The sequence below is a fragment of the Dendropsophus ebraccatus genome, chromosome 9, assembly GCF_027789765.1.
Source record: "Dendropsophus ebraccatus isolate aDenEbr1 chromosome 9, aDenEbr1.pat, whole genome shotgun sequence".
Lineage (NCBI taxonomy): Eukaryota > Metazoa > Chordata > Amphibia > Anura > Hylidae > Dendropsophus > Dendropsophus ebraccatus.
This window is the reverse complement of record NC_091462.1, coordinates 21,822,263-21,842,293: the sequence shown is the minus strand read 5'-3', so window position 1 is coordinate 21,842,293 and position 20,031 is coordinate 21,822,263. Positions and strand designations below refer to the sequence as shown.

At 43.7% G+C, this 20,031-nt stretch overlaps 1 protein-coding gene across 2 annotated transcripts in view; it reads left to right on the top strand.

The window, feature by feature from the left end:
• The window catches only part of STAM2 (signal transducing adaptor molecule 2), a 38,680-nt gene that overhangs the window by 16,189 nt on the left and 2,460 nt on the right, over positions 1–20,031 (top strand). For both annotated transcript variants that reach the window (XR_011364516.1, XM_069982718.1), the window contains exons 2-12: positions 884–968; positions 3,394–3,469; positions 3,590–3,685; positions 5,928–6,074; positions 6,216–6,285; positions 7,126–7,315; positions 8,840–8,934; positions 11,478–11,557; positions 14,370–14,457; positions 15,800–15,854; positions 16,340–16,493. Coding sequence is in view for 1 of the 2 variants with exons in the window: in XM_069982718.1 (XP_069838819.1) it covers positions 884–968; positions 3,394–3,469; positions 3,590–3,685; positions 5,928–6,074; positions 6,216–6,285; positions 7,126–7,315; positions 8,840–8,934; positions 11,478–11,557; positions 14,370–14,457; positions 15,800–15,854; positions 16,340–16,493 (1,136 nt within the window). In the remaining variant the exon portion in view is untranslated. The remainder of the gene's footprint in view (positions 1–883; positions 969–3,393; positions 3,470–3,589; positions 3,686–5,927; positions 6,075–6,215; positions 6,286–7,125; positions 7,316–8,839; positions 8,935–11,477; positions 11,558–14,369; positions 14,458–15,799; positions 15,855–16,339; positions 16,494–20,031) is intronic.

Below are 20,031 nucleotides of genomic sequence, written 5' to 3'. Positions count from 1 at the left end.
CAGAATTTATTTTTGAAAATTTGAAATTTCTAAATGTTTAAATTTGATTCAGACTAACGTCTCAAAATGTTCACCCCCATTTTATTCAGAAAGATGGTTAGGGACTTAATGCCTATACCTAACCCTATCCAAGAACTGGAAAGAGGTTGAATAGAGTCCGAGCAGACCTCATGGTGTCATACACGATATGTCAGGGCAGTGAGTTCCCCTTCCAGTCCAATCATCGATCAAATTGTCTCTCTATGGTTGTGAATGGGATCTTAGGGTACTATTACACAAAACCATAATCGGCCCTATAGGGCCGATTATCCTTCCGTGTACTAAACACAACGATCAGCCGATCGTTGATATAGGTTTAGACCTATAATTGTCGGCCACTGACCGTGCACCGCTACGTGTAATAGCGCCGCGTGGCCTGCGGCTGACGATTAGCAAAGTAAATACATTACCTATCCATGGTCCAGGGCTCCTGCTGCGCTGTGCTTCTCCCTAGGTCCCGCGCCTTGCAGCTTCAGAGTGTCCTGTCTTAGCTGACAGGCCGCTCAGCCAATCACTGGCCAGGACCACTGCAGCCAGTGATTGGTTGAGTGGCCTGTCAGTTAAGACAGGACGCTCTGAAGCTGCAGCGCGCAGGACCCGGGGAGAAGCGGACCGCAAGAGAAGTCCTGGACCATGGATAGGTAATGTATACAATTTAGCAAGGGCATTGGTAATGATGTCCATGCAGCCCTTGTTAAACGATTATCGGGCCTTGTAATAGGCCCAGTAAACGAGCGCTGATCTAGCAGATCGGCGCTCATTTACAGTTAATATCTGGCCCCCACTAGGCCCATGTAATAGTATCCCTTAGTCCTGATTGGATTCTGGTTTTTGTCTCATTCAGAAAAGGCGACAAATGAATATAACACGACTGAAGACTGGGGCCTGATCATGGATATATGTGACAAGATTGTGAATACTCCCAACGGGTAAGAGGTCACTTGGCTACTTGTTTTATGTCATCTGGAATGACTGGAACATAATGAGGCCTATTATCCATCATATATGGCCGGACTGCATTCCATGGATAGATAATGGCCTTATTATGTACAATGACACATTTAGCTTCTTTGTAATGTTTAGGATCTAATGTATATGCTATAATGAATGGAAGGTAGATGGTTTTGTTTTATGTATTTATCAACTTAAAGGGTACCTTACCAATCACTATTCACCTTTCCATAGTTCGGCTTGGAGACGCAGCTCACAGCCAGGGATCAGGTTCCATACACAGAACAATACCGGGTGTGGGCAATGCCCCGGCAACCTAATCCCCTGGCACAAGCTGTGTCTCTGTGCCAAACTGTGGGGAGGCATAGAATCTTTAAGGCAAATGTTATATGTAACTATATTATGACATTTTCTTATACACTGTGGAGGATTTTACTAAGTGTCTTGGATGCCAGTCTTAAACCCCCACCGGTGCAAAGGCATAGATATTAATATATCAGTTTTACTGTCAAGACGCATAGTGAGTTTTTGTTACGTTTCATTATATTGTTGCTTGGGCACACTTCTCCTCACTTATTCTACTGATCGATGGAGGTCTTAGAGCTGACACCCCAAACTGATGATAATAACAGTGAGTTTCTTTCAAACAGCCCCCACCCCTGTGCTCAGGTTGTGTGCGGTACTACAATTCAGCTCCATTCACTTCTGTTAAACTGAGCTGTATCCCTCACACACACACACCACCACAACCACCACCTAAAGTGAGGACGGAGGTGTTGTTTCTAGAAGAAAGTAGCCATGTTTTTGTAAGCCATGGATAAAGTAAATAATCCTTTTTATTGCGTGTATATGTGATGCATACTTTACAGGTTACTGTGTGTTAGCATATATCTTCTTTAAAGGGGGTTTCCATGTTAGACATTCATGCCCTCTTCACAGTTCTCATAAATTGGTTGGTTCCTGTTTGGCATATAGTGATCCCATAGTATAGTATAAGTGCAAAAACGTCTGTGTATCTTTACTGTCCTTGCTTTTGGCATGACCACACCTTTTAGATGGAAAGAAAATTTATATATATATATATATATATATATATATATATATATATATATATATATATATATATATATATATATATATATAAGTCCAAGAATTTTGCAGCACATCCGTATAGTGAAAAAGTTGTGGTATTTATTGGTACATCAAAAAGCTATAAATACCACAACTTTTTTTCACTATACGGATGTGCCACAAAATTCTTAGATTAATTTAGTTGGAGATTTAATCCAATCTCCATTGCTAGGCACTCCAGCACTGAAACTGGGAGTGCGCTCTATTGTGGACATTATATATTTATAATATATATTGTGTGTCCTAAAAGCAAAATGAAGCAACTTTCTAATTATTCTTACAGGTATTTCCTACCATTTTGCTGTGGTACAGTCTGTGTAGCAACTCCACGTAGCTGGCTGTGCTGCTGGTTCTGGCTCAGATCAGACAACACAATACCACTGTCTGCGTTGACTCATTTCTACACATCTCATGCCAGTGTAAGGGTACTACTACACAAAGCGATTATCGGCCATACTTGGCTGATTATCGGCCGTTGCGGCCAATAATCTTTTGCCATAATAGGTCATGTTTTAAATCAACGATCAGCTGTCATCCACAATGTCTGCTGATCGTTGATTTAAAGCATGACCTTTAAATCCCGATAATGATAGTGACAGTCTGCTGGCTGTTGCTCCGTGTAACAGGATCGGCGGCATCAGACCACTGATCTCTCCTATGGACTAGCCCCTCATGCAGCTCCCTGCGGAACCCGCTCATTGTTGGTACATGTAATAGCGCTGACAGCGCGCAGGGAACAAGAAGCAAACGATCGTTGACCCGACAGGTCGGCGCTCGCTTGCTCCTAATATCGAGCCGTGTATTAGGGCCCTAAGAGATGGCAGAAAAGAGGGTGGAGGAAGTGTGTGAAGCTGAAAAAAGCATCCAAAGAACTTAGTCTTTAGTGTCTGTCTGCCCAAGGCAGAAGAGATACCTCATAGTCTGTAAAAGGAGAATACAGTCTGGGAATGAAGGTATACTGATATATGAATGCAAGTGAAGGTGGCAGCATCCCGCCCTGGACCTCACCTCCTATTCTATCACTGGGAAACTAGGAGCTTATTGCCAACTGCATATCAGTGAAGATTCCAGATGGTTATGTAACAATATAAGCACTTACATATGTGAAAATATATTCTATAGGAATCAGCCCTTTCAGATGTGTGACCCCTATGTAAAGGACACCTATATAATATTTAGCCATCATAATAATCTGAGATTATTACACACAATAAATACCTCTATCCCCCCATCAGTAACCTGTAATGTAGACCACTGTGTTTTGTATTCCAGAGCAAAGGACGGCCTGAAGGCGATCATGAAAAGGGTTAATCACAAGGTTCCCCACGTGGCCCTGCACGCTCTCACTGTAAGTAGATTCCGCCTTCTATTGATTTCCATACTCCTTCCCAGACACAGCAGTTACTTAACATCCTGTGAGCGATGAAATATATCTCATCAAAATGGCTTTTTTCCTCTGCCTCTATAGCTATTAGGGGCCTGCGTGTCAAACTGCGGGAAGGCTTTTCATCTAGAAATATGTTCCAGAGACTTTGCCAGCGAGGTGCGCGGGGTTATAAATAAGGTAGGTTCAGAATTAGCCTCTTCATTTGTTATCTTTGCCACTTCTCCCAACAAAGACATTATTGATTTATGCTTAACCTTGAATACACGGCCTTGTCCGCCTGAACGCCGGTGATAAAGCAGAGCGGTCTGCTTAGGCCGGCGCACCAATGATTGCACATTAGGGAAACGACAGGCGGGTCATTAGAATGCCGTGGTTATACATTAAAATAAAACACCCAAATGTCAAGTGGTAAAATCTAAAATTAATGAGTAAATCAAGAAACTAGAGCTGGGGGTTATGGACGCTGTACAGCGGAGATTAGGAGCGGTGGATTGTGTTCAGGTTTGATGGTGCGAGGAGGGAAGTGCTGTGTCAGCTATGCAATGGCCGGGGGGCTCTCTACTCTGCCTCATATACAGGGTATATTATAGTACAGAACACTAAAAACAGAACAAAGCATAGCATGCTGTCAGTATGTCAGTAACTAAAATAGTTATGTGTAGGACGAATCAAGTTAAAGGAGACCTGTAACCCCGGCTGCCCACTTTCCTCGAAGTCCCAGTCCTGGAACCAGTCCCATTGCCGAGAAATCCCTGTTGGAAGCCAAGCGCGCGCTCACCAGAGATGAGTCCGACGCCCATAGAGCATCTCTGGTAAGCACGCGGACGGCTTCCAACGGGATGGGGTCCGGGACTTTGATGAAGGGGTAAGTATAAGGGGCTCCACCGGGGTCGGGGTGGCAGGTCTCTTTTAAATGTTTTTGCAAGTACAATCATTTAGCAAACTTGTCTCCTGATATGCTGCTCTTTTCCTCCCATTGTTGACTGCACATTGTCTGAGTGGTGCAGTGGTGGGTCTAATATTAATATAGTAATATTAATACATAATATGTAAATGTATAGAGAGCGAGTTTGTGTATATAAATATATATTTATGCTTACTGTGTGTGTGTGTGTGTGTGTATATATATATATATATATATATATATATATATATATATATATATATATATATATATATATATATATATATATATATATATATATACATATATATAATTGTCTATGTAAAACTGTATTTTATATGTAACTGTTCACTATACCAGCCAGACCACTGCTTTTAGAGCAGAGTGGTGGTCTGTAACCTAGACAACATAATGTCAACAATCAGAGGGAAAGAGCGGCATATCTGGAGAAGGCAAGTTTGCTAAATTAATGTATTTACAAAAATATTTAAAGTGGTACTCTGGCTGGCACACTTTTTTCACAATCGCCAGGGAGTGGGTGGATGAAAACAATTACATTTATGTATCTCCCTGGCTCCAGCGCAGACGCCCACATCCAACTGCTCCTGTCCCCCGGTCTCCAGACGCTTCCTGGTTTGAGACAGGCCTTGAGGCGCAATCTTGGGAGCCCTGCTCAGTTGTTTAGCGGCTCTGTGGTTGAATGGCTGAGCCGGCCTGCCAGTGTCACGTCTCAACGCCCATCTCAAGCCAGGAAATGACTGGAGCAGCTAGATGCGGGCATCAGCGCTGGAGCCAGGGAGTTATGTAGATGTAATTGTTTTTATCCACCTCCTCCCCGGCGATTTTGAAAAAAAAAAGTGTCCAGGGCCGGAGTACCCCTTTAACTTGACGGATCCTACAAGTATAACTATGTTAGTTGAGATGGGAATACCCTTTTAAGGGGGTTATCCTTTTTTTTTTTTTTTTTTTTTTGCAGTATTCAAAAGCTTAATAAACTACACTTTTGAGTTCTGTAAACATGCAAAAATAGTAGGCGCTCCTGAAACAGGCTGATGGTAGTATATAGGGATGAGGTAGACTTGGCCATCAGTGCTTTGCAAGTACTGTAAATTTGCTTATCCCTAGTAGTATATAGTAGTCACTACAAGTATCTTTAGTCTTTTAAAGTCAATGCCGTTCCATAAAATACGTCTGATTACCTTCTTTTTGGTATTCTGCCAAATACCAGTTATGTATACAAAAAAGTGAACTGATTGTGGCCTTAAATGTCCTACACCTGCTGAATATCAACAAGAAAAAGACACTTTGAAGGCGTCATACACTGCCAACCAAAACTCTAACCTGTACAGAGGAGGAATGAATGCTGTCTGACCATGATATCTATGTTTTGTTGATATCCCTAGTCATGTCTTAAGGTTCTATGCATGGAATATCAGGTTGGCCACTTACCGGTGGTACTAGAGAGACCGTTTTCTTCCTTGTTGTAGAGACCTGATGTACATTACTTCTTTCTAGGCACATCCTAAAGTAGCTGAGAAACTTAAAGCCATGATGGTGGAATGGTCCGAAGAATTTCAGAAAGATCCCCAGTTCAGCTTAATATCAGCCACTATTAAGTCTCTGAAAGAAGAGGGAGTGACATTTCCTACATCTGTCCCTCAGGTACGGCGACATTGTGACGGATCTTATCTAACATCATGTGGTTTTGGTGATGACCTGTCCTATTATTACTGCATTCCTTCCTGTGACCTCTCCCTACTGATATAAAGAACGTATGCATTAAATGTTCTCATCACTCCTCAGAGCGCTTCCAGTACTCCTAAGAATGGGACGGTGAGCACCAAGAGCAAAGAGGAGGAAGATATTGCTAAAGGTAGGTATATCCGGTGTTACTAGCTGTATACCGATGAGAACGTAAGCCTTATATAAAGGGAGCAGTTACTGCGAAATAGTTAGTGTCACTGTCATTAATTATTTTTTGGCAGAAATAAATAGTACAGGCGATTTTAAGAAACTTTATAATTGGGTTTATTAGCCGAAAAATGCATTTTTATCATGAAAAAGCAGTTTGAAGCTCTCCCCCCTGTCTTCATTGTTTTCTATGGAGAGGGGAGGGGTGGAGAGAGATGAGGCACCAAAACAGGACAACAAAGCGTTAATTTACAGATACATCACAGGCTTTCTATTCTGACAGTCAGCACTGACCTCTCTGACCTTTGAATACCGGCTTTCACACAGCTCCCACTGGGTAATCCTTTGTTCTCTGCTGGCGACTAATCTCCCTTCTTCCCCCTCCCCTCTCCATAGGTTACACAGGGCACGACTGATGTAAAAGAGTTAAGATTTCCTGATAATGAGCAGTAAATGAGAGGTGGGGGGGGGGAGACCTGGGTAAAGTCTTTTTGAATGCAGATAATGGCATATTTGCCTAATTAACCCAATTACAAAGTTTCTTAAAATCGCCTGGACTATTGATTTCTGCAAAAAAAAAAAATAAAAAAAAATAATAAAAAAAAAAAAAAATATATATATATATATATATATATATATATATATATATATATATATATATATATATGACAGTGACACTTAAAGAAACGTGTGTTCTTCTCATCCCTGAGTTGTTCAGTATTTGTCATTTTATTTTTGTCTTTTTTTTTTTTTTTTTTTTTGTCTGTATTAAAAGTAAATGCGTTTTACCCCTGTATCACAGCCATCGAGTTATCTCTGCAAGAGCATAAGACGCAACCATCAGAGATTAAATCCTTGTACCCTACTGTGGACGCACACAATGACAGTCAGAAGATGCCCAGGAAAGTCCGAGCTCTTTATGACTTTGAAGCTGTGGAGGACAACGAGCTGACGTTCAAAAGCGGAGAAATAATCATTGTGCTGGATGATAGGTAAGAAAGACGCTTTTTTTAGCTTGGTATTCACCAGTCAGTCACATGAACCAGAAATCACTTAGCCCAAGTGTCTGTAGACCACATAAATTACAGATAAGGTAAGACCAAAGGTTGTTATGGAGTCCTAGCTTTATTTTAGCTTATTGCAGAAACCGTGTTAGTAGTTCCCAACCTGTGGCCCTCCAGATAAACTACTCGACTTGTAATGTTTCATCAGCTGGATAGCCTCAGGTTTGGGAACATTGATCTGTATTGACTTATACTTTATCATGAAACTGTTGGGCTCACGCAGAGACGCCATGGCCATGCAGGGAAATTATCCTTGGACGTTTCTTAGGCCCCGGCTCAATGCAGGAGTGTCAAACTCAGGCCCTCCAGCTGTTAAAAAACTACAATTCCCATCATGCTTTATCTTTGGCTGTCCAGGCATGATGGGTATTGTAGTTTAGTAACCGCTGCAGGGCCTCAGTTTGACACATTTGATGGATTCTATAAAAAATTTTTGCTATATCCTAATGGACACTGACAGATCCCAGTATTTTGGATAGGATGGATAACACTGCAGTCTGCACTGTTCTTAACATAACTTAAAAAGGAGAATTTTTATTAAAGTATTGTATTGCCTCCCCAAAAGTTATACTAATCCCCAAAATACACTTATTACGGGAAGTGCTTTTTTCCCTGCACTTACTACTGCATCAAGGCTTCACTTCCTGGATAACATGGTGATGTCACTTCCTGGATAACATGGTGATGTCACTTCCTGGATAAAATGGGGATGTCACTTCCTGGATAAAATGGGGATGTCACTTCCTGGATAACATGGTGATGTCACGCCCCGACTTCCCGCTGTGGGGGCTGTGGCTGCTGGAGAGGATGATAGCCATCATCCTCTCCAGCAGCCACAGCCCGCACAGCTCTGGGAGTCTGGTTGTGACATCACCATGTTATCCAGGAAGTGACATCACCATGTTATCCAGGAAGTGAAGCCTTGATACAGTAGTAAGTGCAGGGAAAAAAGCACTTCATAAGCATTTCCCGTAATAAGTGTATATTGGGGATTTGTATAACTTTTGGGGAGGCAATACAATACTTTAATAAACATTTTCACCAGACTTCTCCTTTAACAGAAATTAAGTGTAAGTGTGACTAGATGATAATTCTATCACAGTGACATAACTGTGTGTAGATCTTGATCTTCTCCGCTATAATGGCCCTAGTGTTAGAGCAGTTGCATGCCCTTCTGTGTGCGAGGATGGCCGCTGTCCAAGGCTTACAACAAGTACGTTGAATTTGTTAAATCAGACCATAGCAAAAAAAAGGAGAGAGAGCGAGAATCTTCAATTCCCCACAAGGGGCCTCATGGATGTCTCTCATTCTTTGTAAATTTGGGTCAAGTCTACAAATAATTTTATATTTTCTGGAATATAAAATGAAATTGTTGTGTGTGTGTGTGTGTGTGTGTGTGTGTGTGTGTGTGTGTTTTTTTTTTAACTAACTTATTCTGACATTTATTTATAGTGACACAAACTGGTGGAAGGGAGAAAATCACAGAGGCATTGGATTGTTCCCATCTAATTTCGTCTCCACGGCCTTAAATGTGGAGCCGGAAACAGGTATATAATGTTGTGTATTGGTTAAAAGGGGTTATTCAGGCTTACAAAAACATGGCCACTTTCTTCCACAAACACTGCATTTCCTGTCCTCAGGGTGGGTTTGAGTGTTACAACTTGGTTCCATTAAAGTAAATGGCGCTGAATTGTATTACCTCACACAACCTGAGGACAGGGATGGTGCTTTTTTGTTCATAAAAGTAGCTGTGCTTTTTCTATTTCAGGATGACCCCTTTAATGTTTGTCTGTTTAGAGATGATGGCTATGAGTGGCAGCAGAATGGTTTCTCATTCCTGCTCACTGGGATTGTCTAGGCTAAAGGTAGATAGTTACAGGAGTCAACATATAGTGACCTACATTGGTAGCCTGATCCAGTGAATCTGCAATGGGCCACACCACCATTTCATTGCTGTTTTGTAAAGGAAGAATCATGAGATTTGTTCAGTGGTAGTACCACTTTAAAGGGGGTACCACACGATTAAAACTTATCACCTATCCACAGGCCAGGTGAGAAGTATGTTGTTGGTGGAGCTCTGACTGCTCACACCTTTACCAGTCACAAGAATGAGGGTCCTATTACACGGATTGATAATCGGCCCTATCCGGCCGCTTATCACTCAGTGTAATAAACACAACGATCAGCCGATGACAATGATCATCGGCTGATGGTTGATATATGTTTGGACCTATAATTGTCGGGCGTTGGCCGCACATCGCTACGTGTAATAGCTGACTATTTCCAAACTCTATACATTACCTATCCAGGCTGCAGGGCTCCTCTCGCTGTCTTCTTCTCCCCGCGTCCCGCGCGTTGCAGCTTTAGAACAGCCTGTCTGAGCTGACAGGTCTGCTCAGCCAATCACAGGCCGGGACCACCGCGGCCAGTGATTGGCTGAGCTGCCTGTCAGCTGAGACAGGCCGCTCTGGAGCTGCAGCGCGTGTGACCCGGGGAGAAGAAGACGACCGTGAGAGGAGCCCTGCAGCATGGATAGGTAATGTATAGAGTTTAAGTGAGGGCTGCAAGGACATCGGTAACGATGTCCATGCAGCCATTGTTAAACAATTATCGGGCCATGTAATAGGCCAAGTAAACGAGCACCGATCTAGCAGATCGGCGCTTTTTTACAGTTATTATCGGGCTCCCATCGGCTCGTGTAATAGGACCCTGAGGGTCCTCTGTCCCCAAATGAATGGGCTGCAGTGTACTTGCACAAGCACTGCTCCATTCACTTACTACGGGACTCCCAAAAACAGCAGCAGTAGTCTGTCTTGAGAAGACCCATAGTGAGTGAATGGGGTAGCAAGTGAGCACATGCGCTGCCATTTCATTCAGGTGTATCAAACTCAAGGCTCTCCAGCTATTGCAAAACTACATTTCCCATCATGCCTGGACAGCTAAAGCTTTGGCATGATGGGAATTATAGTTTTGCAAACAAATGAAGAGTCACTAATTTGACACCTGTGACTCAGATGACATCAAAATCCTGTTCTCGTGACCAGCGGTCAAACCACCACCAATCTGATACTTATTACCTTTTATTACATTTCCTGTGAATAGGTGATAAACCCTTTAAGTCAAACTGTGTCATACCACGACCTTCCAGCTGTTGCAGAACTACAAATCCCATTATGCCCAGATAGCTTAAGCTTTGGCTTTGACTGTCCAGGCATATTGGGACTTGTAGTTTTGCAACAGCTAGAGGGTCGCAGTTTTACATCGCTGCTTTAAATTTATCCTTAGCAATCAGGAGCAGCTGTTATAATGTGGGGGAAAACATCCAGCTTTATAAAGGTCACAAGTAGCTGCAGTCTGTGCGCTAAGGCAGAGCCGTGCCCGACAGATGGCTGCTGTGTGTTCAGTTATCGCTGCTTCCCGAACACCGAATGGTAATGGAGCTCATGAGCTGCTTTTCCATGGAGGAGAGCCTGCAACACGGGGCCTTATATGCAACTTAATAGCAGAAGGCGCCTCCCTCCATCATCATCATCACTTCAAGGTCTGCACCTCTCAAACTTACAGGAATAGAAACCAGCCGTCATTGCAATTTAAACTGCACCTACCCTGTTGTTTTGGTGGAAATAATATCCCCAGAGACATCAATCCTTTATGATAGGCAGATGTTTGTGGCAGAAAGTACACTGCTCTGGTTTTGATGATCACTGGAAACAAGACCCCCCCCCCACCCACCCCCAAGGGAAAAAAAAAATGAACAGCCAACAAAAAGTATGCACAATACTTATTTCTCTGGAGACTAGGGAATTATGGGAGTATGGGCAATGCCTGGTGGTCTGTGTTAATGTCTGATTCTTCTTCTCCCCGACATATGACATCAGGAGAGAGTCAGGACATACACTTAAATATGAAATACATACACTGAAATAGGCTGCTTTGGCCTGCTTGTCATCTCATGTATATGGGCTTCCTTAGGCACATTATAGTAGAAGCTCCTCTGGTTCATGGCAGCTCTATATATATACAGTGTTATACAATGATTTCTCATAGGCCTCATCATGTACTGTTATTTGCATTCACATTTGTCTTACAGTGGCTGAGAATCCTCCGCCTTCTGAGGAGGTTGTGGAAGCCGCAGCAACGTCTGAACCCGAGCCGGTGTTCATAGATGAAGTAGGTTCAGATTTTTTTTTTTTTTTTATTATTCCTTAAGATGAGTGTTGAGCGCACTTGTTGAACTGTTGGGGTTCGGCAAATCTGACCACTGAGCATCCCGGCAGCTGGAGAAGGAGTCCTGGAAAACAGGATACACCCATAGGCATCCAGCTTCTCCAGCCGTAAGGTGTCAAATGCCAAGCTTTCGGGTTCGGAGAACATTGCCAAACCAGAACAGTTTGACAAGTCTGCTGAACACTACTCAAGAGACTATGTACGTTTTACAGAGTCACATAGTAGACGATAGATGTTTTAGGTCTGGACTGGGGTGAGAAGGATGGGAACATTAATGTAAGATAACAGCAGAGAAAGTAAAGGGTGATATTGAGGTGCCAAAGATTGGGCAGATGCCAGGTTCATCATACTTTAAGATGCAAAACAAGTTTTCTTAAAGGAGTTTTCTTACAATAGTTTATACCCTCTGTTCCCGACAATAACCTCCTCTCTTCCTATGTCTTAGAAGTATACAGTGAGGGGGTTGGTGTTAGGCCTGATTAGAGATGAGCGAACCTGGAGCATGCTTGAGTCGATCCGAACCCGAACTTTCAACATTTGATTAGCGGTGGCTGCTGAAGTTGGATAAAGCCCTAAGGCTATGTGGAAAACATGGATATAGTCATTGGCTGTATCCATGTTTTCCAGACAACCTTAGAGCTTTATCCAAGTTTAGCAGCCCCAGCTAATCTAATGCCGAAAGTTCGGGTTCGGATCGACTCAAACCCGAACCCAGTTCGCTCATCTCTAGTCCTGATCATTGTGTGTCCAGTAGCTGCAGGATTTTGCAGGTGCAGAAGGCACCAGATGTTGGCTGCTCCCCATACAACCCTTTTAAAGCACATTCTATATAGCAGTGCTTCCCAACCTTTTCCACCTCGGGCACACCTTGGAAAAAAAAAATTTCCTCGGGCACCCCTACTAAATAATGTTCTACAAAATAAGAAAACCGTCATACAGTGACTCACAGGTGACGTCTTCTTTGATCTGAGGAGTCACTTTCCCTTTTCCTCTCCATCCGCCATGATGATTTCTTCCAGCTACTTTTCATCTCTTCAGAACCTGCGAGACAAACAATTTAGGCTCTGCACATTTCTAGCAGCTTCCTTCCCTTTCTCCCTCCTGTCTGCTCCCAAAGTAACTGCACTGTTTGGTGTTATGTGCAGTAAAGCGAGTACGAATGTGGGATGCCCCCTGTATGTAGGGTCCCCCGCTGTGCCCCCATGAGCTAATAATGCCCCCAGAGGTGCCCCATGAGCTAATAATGCCCCCAGAGGTTCCCCCATGAACTAATAATGCCCCCAGAGGTTCCCCCATGAACTAATAATGCCCCCAGAGGTTCCCCCATGAACTAATAATGCCCCCAGAGGTTCCCCCATGAACTAATAATGCCCCCAGAGGTTCCCCCATGAACTAATAATGCCCCCAGAGGTGCCCCTTATGAACTAATAATGCCCCCAGAGGTGCCCCCATGAGCTAATAATGCCCCCAGAGGTGCCCCCATGAGCTAATAAAGCCCCCATGAGCTAATAATGCCCCCAGAGGTGCCCCCATGAACTAATAATGCCCCCAGAGGTGCCCCCCATGAACTAATAATGCCCCCAGAGGTGCCCCCCATGAACTAATAATGCCCCCAGAGGTGCCCCCATGAACTAATAATGCCCCCAGAGGTGCCCCCATGAACTAATAATGCCCCCAGAGGTGCCCCCATGAACTAATAATGCCCCCAGAGGTGCCCCCATGAACTAATAATGCCCCCAGAGGTGCCCCCATGAACTAATAATGCCCCCAGAGGTGCCCCCATATACTAATAATGCCCCCAGAGGTGCCCCCATACACTAATAATGCCCCCAGAGGTGCCCCCATGAACTAATAATGCCCCCAGAGGTGCCCCCTATGAACTAATAATGCCCCCAGAGGTGCCCCCATATACTAATAATGTCCCAGGGGTGGGCTCCATATACTAATAATGCCCCCAGAGGTGTCCCCATGAGCTAATATAGCCCCCAGAGGTGCCCCCATGAACTAATAATGCCCCCAGAGGTGCCCCCATGAACTCATAATGTCCCAGGGGTGTCCCCATGAGCTAATAATGCCCCCAGAGGTGCCCCCATGAAGTGCCGGCGGCCTATGGGAGTGAACATAGGAGAAGGACGCTGACACTTCCTGCTCCTATATTCTGCTTACTTTAATGTTCCGCCCGATCATAGTGCGGGCGGAACATAAAATTGCTCCGTGCATTCGGAGAAGCTGCGCGGCTGCAGCTTCTCGGGATGCTTAAAGAGACAGCGCTTATTTCCCACCGGGATCCCGCGGCACCCCTGGCGGGTTCTCCCGGCACACCAGTGTGCCGCGGCACTCCGGTTGGGAAACGCTGCTATATAGTATTTAAGCAGAGCCAGACTATGGAAGTTATTAGGTCATGAAAGTTGTCAAGAAAATATGCATCACCTTCCCAGGTGCATAGATGATGAATGTTAGATCATGAGGGTCTAATCATTGGGACATTTACCAGTTGCCTCAGTGGGGCACCCCGGTCTCCATTTAAGTGTATGAGAGTTATGGAGATGGCCAAGCACTTTCACTTGGCTTATACTGTATAGGTTGTTGGCACAAGATCATCAGCTTCTCCATTAAAGCTCCTGACCATGATCGCTATGGTTATCGGTGGTCAGACCCCTATTAGTCTTAACTTTCATCATTAATCCACGGAATAAATATAAAGGTTGTGCTAAGTGTTGAAATGCGATATGATGAATGTGTTCCTCCTTTACAGGAAAAAATGGACCAGGCATTACATTTACTCCAGAGCATCGATCCAACAGACCCCAAGCCAGATTCAGCCACACTACTTGATTTAGAGGGTAAGTGTTTTAGACATAGAGAGATTCATATAGAGATATCAGAAGTAAGATCAGCTATGGCACTATGCACCTTGGTTTAAAGGGGTATTCCCCCCCCAAGAGCTAAAAAAATAAAATGCTCCCAAACCTAGCTCGTCTTACTCACCAAGTCCCCCTGAGTATTTTGAGCCGTCGGGCGGCCACCGCTCATCAGTTCAGAGCTGGGGGGGTGCTTTCAGAGAGGGAGACAGTGATCAGCAGCAGCTGTCACTGTCCTCCCTCTTTTCAATGTGCTGGGTTAGAAGCGATAGCCTGGCCCATGGAAGAGACTGAGGACACGTGATGCCGTCTCGGAGGGTCGGGGCCAGGAGCAGGGAGCGTGTCTGAGTGGACTGAGAGCTGATGATTCTATGCAATCGGTGGGGGTTGGGGCACCTAGATAACAGCAAAACTGTGCAGAATCCGTAATACCTTTATATTGGAAAGATGGAAAGCTACGGGTGGGCAACGTATTAATGCAAAAATAATTTTGGGGGGAATACCCCTTTAAATCTTGGCATCATATTTTGAAGTCATTGACTTGACTGTTGCATTCAGAATAATTGGAATATTTTTAACTAAAAAGGGATTTCCTAAATGTTACATTGATGACTTCTTCTCATACTGGCCATACCCTAGGGATTTTGAATGGCTGTTTTCGACTAATATGAATATAAATTGACACAAATGAAAGTGACAGACGCTGAATGAAGGTCAATCCGCAGTGTTGGATTTTTTTTAGCCTTGAAAAGTTGCAGCCCAGATTTGCATCCCAGCGAGACCACAGATCACATCAAAAGTCAATTGTCACTTTGCTGATGTAACTTATGCCATTGTCATTCCAAAATGTCCACTTTTCCAGGTTGTCCAGGGTTAGAAAAAACCATGGCTGCTGTCCTCCATACACAGAGTCACGCCTAAAGTGTGGTAAAGCAGCTCAGCCTTGTTCACTTCAATGGCACTGAGCTGCAAAACCAGACACAACCCCTTTAAGGGGGGTGGGTCCCAAAAATAAGTATAATTTTATACTAATAACAAGGGCAACAAATAGAGATCCTATTATGAATGGATTACAGGGAGCACCCCAGTATAGGATAACAGGACAGTAAAGGTTTGTCCATAGTCTGGTAATGAACCAGAAGCCAGAGGGTCACCCAAGATGGAATGCTTTGGGGTGGATTAAGGCGAACCGAAGACATTTACCATGTAAAATTTCTTATTGAAATCAAAGTGGGTGTTACCCACAGGAAATATCGAGAAGCAGCATGCTATAAAATATACATCATGGTTTTCTTTCCCCCCCCCCCATTCTGTTCTTTTCTAGATGTCTGTCAACAGATGGGTCCAATGATTGATGAGAAGTTAGAGGAGATTGACAGGTGAGTTCTCAAGTCAAGTATATAGCCACACATAAAGAGTTAACAGTGACGGTTAAATAGGTTTTCCAGCTTTATAAAGAAACAAAAATAAATGTAAAATTCCCCCTCCCTCCGCTCCTTCCCGGTGCAGAGCTGCTGACATCTCAGAGTCCCTGGTGCCTTAGATTGGCATAGGGTCACTGTTATAGATACAGGCTCTGTGCATTACTATGCATTGTTTTTATTGATTTAGTGTATGTATATTTGTTGGGGGGATGCGAAGCCACCATGGAGGCTGCCAAGTATAGACAACCTTCATGTTGGTCCTAGCATCAGTGTGTGCGCTTGTCAGGCACATCAGTATTACAGTGATGGCCGGCTTACCCTTACATTGCCTAGGAGCACACGCTGAGAATCTCTATATTTCTGTACTTATCTGCTGTGCTTGTTGTTCGTGCTTTCGATCGTCTTTGTATTATACTTATCCCCTTGTATTGTCTCCGCAGGAAACATTCTGAGCTTTCTGAGCTGAATGTGAAGGTGCTGGAAGCTTTGGAACTCTACAACAAACTCGTGAACGAAGCTCCCATGTATTCTATGTACAGCAAGCCTCCTCCACAGACACATTACCCTCCAACGTCCCTTGGGGTCAATATGCAGGTTTGGACGTTTTCATATTTTACTTCTGTAACTTTTTGTAAGGAGAAAAAAAAAAAAAAAAAAGATCAGTTTGGCTAAATGAGTCACTGGCATCAGTTATTGGATTCAGGGGCAGACGTCATTCGCAGCAGACCCTTTTGCTAGGGCAGTAAGGGCCGTATTACATGGCCAAATTTTATTTTATTTTTTTATGTGGGTAAGCGCGGATTGAATGCTTGACCTAAATCCATTTGTGTTGTCACAGTAGAACAACTGTCAGTAACCTATTTGTGATTTCACGACCGAAATTCTCTTGTAATGTCACAGTAGACTTGCCTTCATCCTCAGTGCCCCATGCGCAAGTGGGAGTTATCAGCAGGTTAGAGTTGTCTTACCTGCTAATAGTTTCCCTTTAACTGAAAACAACTTGTGATATCAAAGCAGCTTTTTTGACTAATTCACCCGTTTGATGTTATAGCAACCTGACTTGATATAGTTTAGAATTGGTACATGGATAAAGAAGTCACCTCTGTATCTAGCTAGCCCCAAAACAGAGCTGTGTATTCATGGTAATGTTGAAAGTGACACTGTCACCCCCTTTTGTGCGTTCTGATATCTCTACACAAGTGTAAAGGGTAAATTTAGCAGTTTTCACACCTTATTTTATATCATATGTCATGGTGCTTGTTCAAGTAAAAAGAGATCTTTTGTGAACTGCAGATTGTGTTAAGTGGGCGGGGCCTCGCAGCATTAGCACCACTTAGCCCCGCCCACAATGCCACTGTTTGCCCCACCCTTTTGGCGGCTATTGGTGGGCCGACCTAGAGGTGGTGGTGCCTAGACCTTTAGGCTAGTCTGTTCCAATGGCTGGTGAGGGGGTGGGGCCAACAGTGGTGTTGTGGGCGGGGCTAAGTGGTGCTAATGCTGCAAGGCCCCACCCACTTAACAATCTGCAGTTGCTAAAAGATGACTTTTTACTTGAACAAGCACCATGACGTATGATATAAAATAAGGTATGCAAACTGCTAAATTTACCCTAACACCTGTGTAGAGATGTCAGAATGCACAAAGGGGGTGACAGTGTCACTTTAAAGATTTTTTTTTTTTTTTTTTCAAATTCTTCTTAAAGGGGTACTTGTTTTCGAATCAACTGGTGCCAGAAAGTTAAACAGATTTGTAAATTACGTTTATTTAAAAATCTCAAGTCTTCCAGTATCAGGTCCTGCAGGAAGTGATGTATTGTTTTAGTCTGACACAGTGCTCTCTGCTGCCACCACTGGAAAGAATATACCACTTCCTGCAGGACGTACAGCAGCTGGTAAGTGCTGGAGGCAATTTGCTAATCTGTACAACTTTCTGACACTGGTTGATTAAAAAAAAAATATATATATATATATATATATATATTCCATTGGAGTACCCCTTTAAACCACAACTGATGTATGTAGCATTCAGTATAGTGAGGAGCAATCGGCACTACAGGTGTGAATGAGGGCTAAGACATCAAATCCCATCATGAATGCTGCATCCTGGAGTGCTCACTAATGATATGGTCCCATCTGGTAACAATGTAATTAGAAGATAAAGTAGTGGCACTCACCAGTGAAATTCATCGTGCAGATATCTTTATTTCAGTGACGCATGGACATGTACAAGGCGGACGCCAGACAGGTGCAGGTAACAAGCTTGTTTCGCGCTTCTGCGCTCCAACAGAAGGGGTCTGTTGGAGCGCAGAAGCACAAAACAAGCTTGTAACCTGCACCTGTCTGGTGTCCGCCTTGTACATGTCCATGCGTCACTGAAATAAAGATATCTGCACGATGAATTTTACTGGTGAGTGCCACTACTTTACCTTCTAATTACATTGATGTATGTAGCAATCTCCTGATTGATAAAATGCATCCCCTTGTCACCCCATTATATGAGCCCCCATCTATAGATACCATGCACGGCCGGTAGCTCCCAAACCCTGATTTCCCTGCAATGTGAACGCACAGGAAGCCAAATTGTTTTCCAGAGCTAAAAATAATGTAATTGCGATCCCTTCTGCTTAATGTTAATATGCTAATTGTGCTGGAGACTCTGTTCAGGGTTTGGCATAATCCCTTGTTACAGGATTCGCTTCCCAGCTGAATCATAAAGCATGCATTTGGCGTGGCCGTGTTTTTCTGATGATTTGATCAATTTAAAAGGCGTCGCATACTGGGCTGACATACCGACAGTCAACATTTTTTTGCTCCACATTGGCTTGTGGGTGAACGGACCTGTGGAATATGCCGATCATAAAAAATAAATAAATAATAAAGTAATAAAAAAATAAAAAGACTGTATTTACTCATAATCCCCTCCCTTCATTTTTTTTGGGGGGGGGATCAGAATCTTCAGACACTCATGTAATTCTCACAGTAGTTGACCCATGAGCCAGGAGCTTTCTAAATAATGGAGGCCAGCTTGAATTTCTCAGCTGTAGTCCGAGAGCGGCGGTAAATTGGATTATGATCCTTTCATTCACCTGGCAGGATGTCATCGGGGAAGCATCCGCTTTCATCTTGTTTCTCTCTCTAACCATTTTTATACCAACCCGTGACACCGGCTCCGGGGGCACGGCTTGTTAACAAGAGACACTTTGTTCACAAGTTTGGACTCTGGGGGCTTTAGAGTTGTCTCTGATTGGTTCTTGTATCCGGCTATTTTTAAGTTACCTGCTGCTATACCTCCAGCCTTATCCGCTATGAAAAGCTTGCAGACAGTGCTCAGCTCCTTATGTCACAGCTTGGATACCCTTCCAGACATATACTGTAATGGGAAAAGGAAATCCACAGCTCCAGATAAAATCCAAAAGTTTATTGTTTGTCCATAAAATGCATACAAAAAGTTCAGGATGGGCTCCCTTTAATCATGGCATACTGTATATATACTGTAATATCTGGTGAGGATTTCCAGCGATTCAGTTAGCTTAAAGAAGCAGTTCACTAAAAATTATTATTGCCCCCCGCTGACACGTATATTCACCGCAGTTGATTGGTGGCCTGCAGCGCAGCTTTGTTCCTGTCCCGCGGCACCATTCAAATCTGGCGCATGCTCACTTCAGCCTCTGCTGTGACTCCTCTGTCTTGTGATTATATGCCGGAACTCACGCACTTCATTGCATTTTCTATGGAATCGCGTGACTTTCAGCGGGGGGGGGGGGGGGGGGGGGGGGGCAATAATAATTTTTTGTGAACTGCTTCTTTTAGGCCCTATCATACCAAGTGATTATCAGACCTATTTGGCTGATTTCTGGCCCATAATCGTTTGGTGCAATAACTCAAGTTCAAAGGCAAAGATCAGCTGACATGCGCAGTGTTGGCTGATTGTTGTTTCTGAACATGTAAAAAAAAAAAAAAACGACGATGGCGGCGGTCTGCTGGCTGTAGCTCCGTGCAGCAGACTGCCGCCATCTTCTTTGGCTCACCCGGACGATCTAAAGAGATACACATATACACACACAGATATGTATGTATTTATGTACACCTTTGTTTTTAGCTGCAGTTTATAATCCTCCTTCCCTCCGTGTACC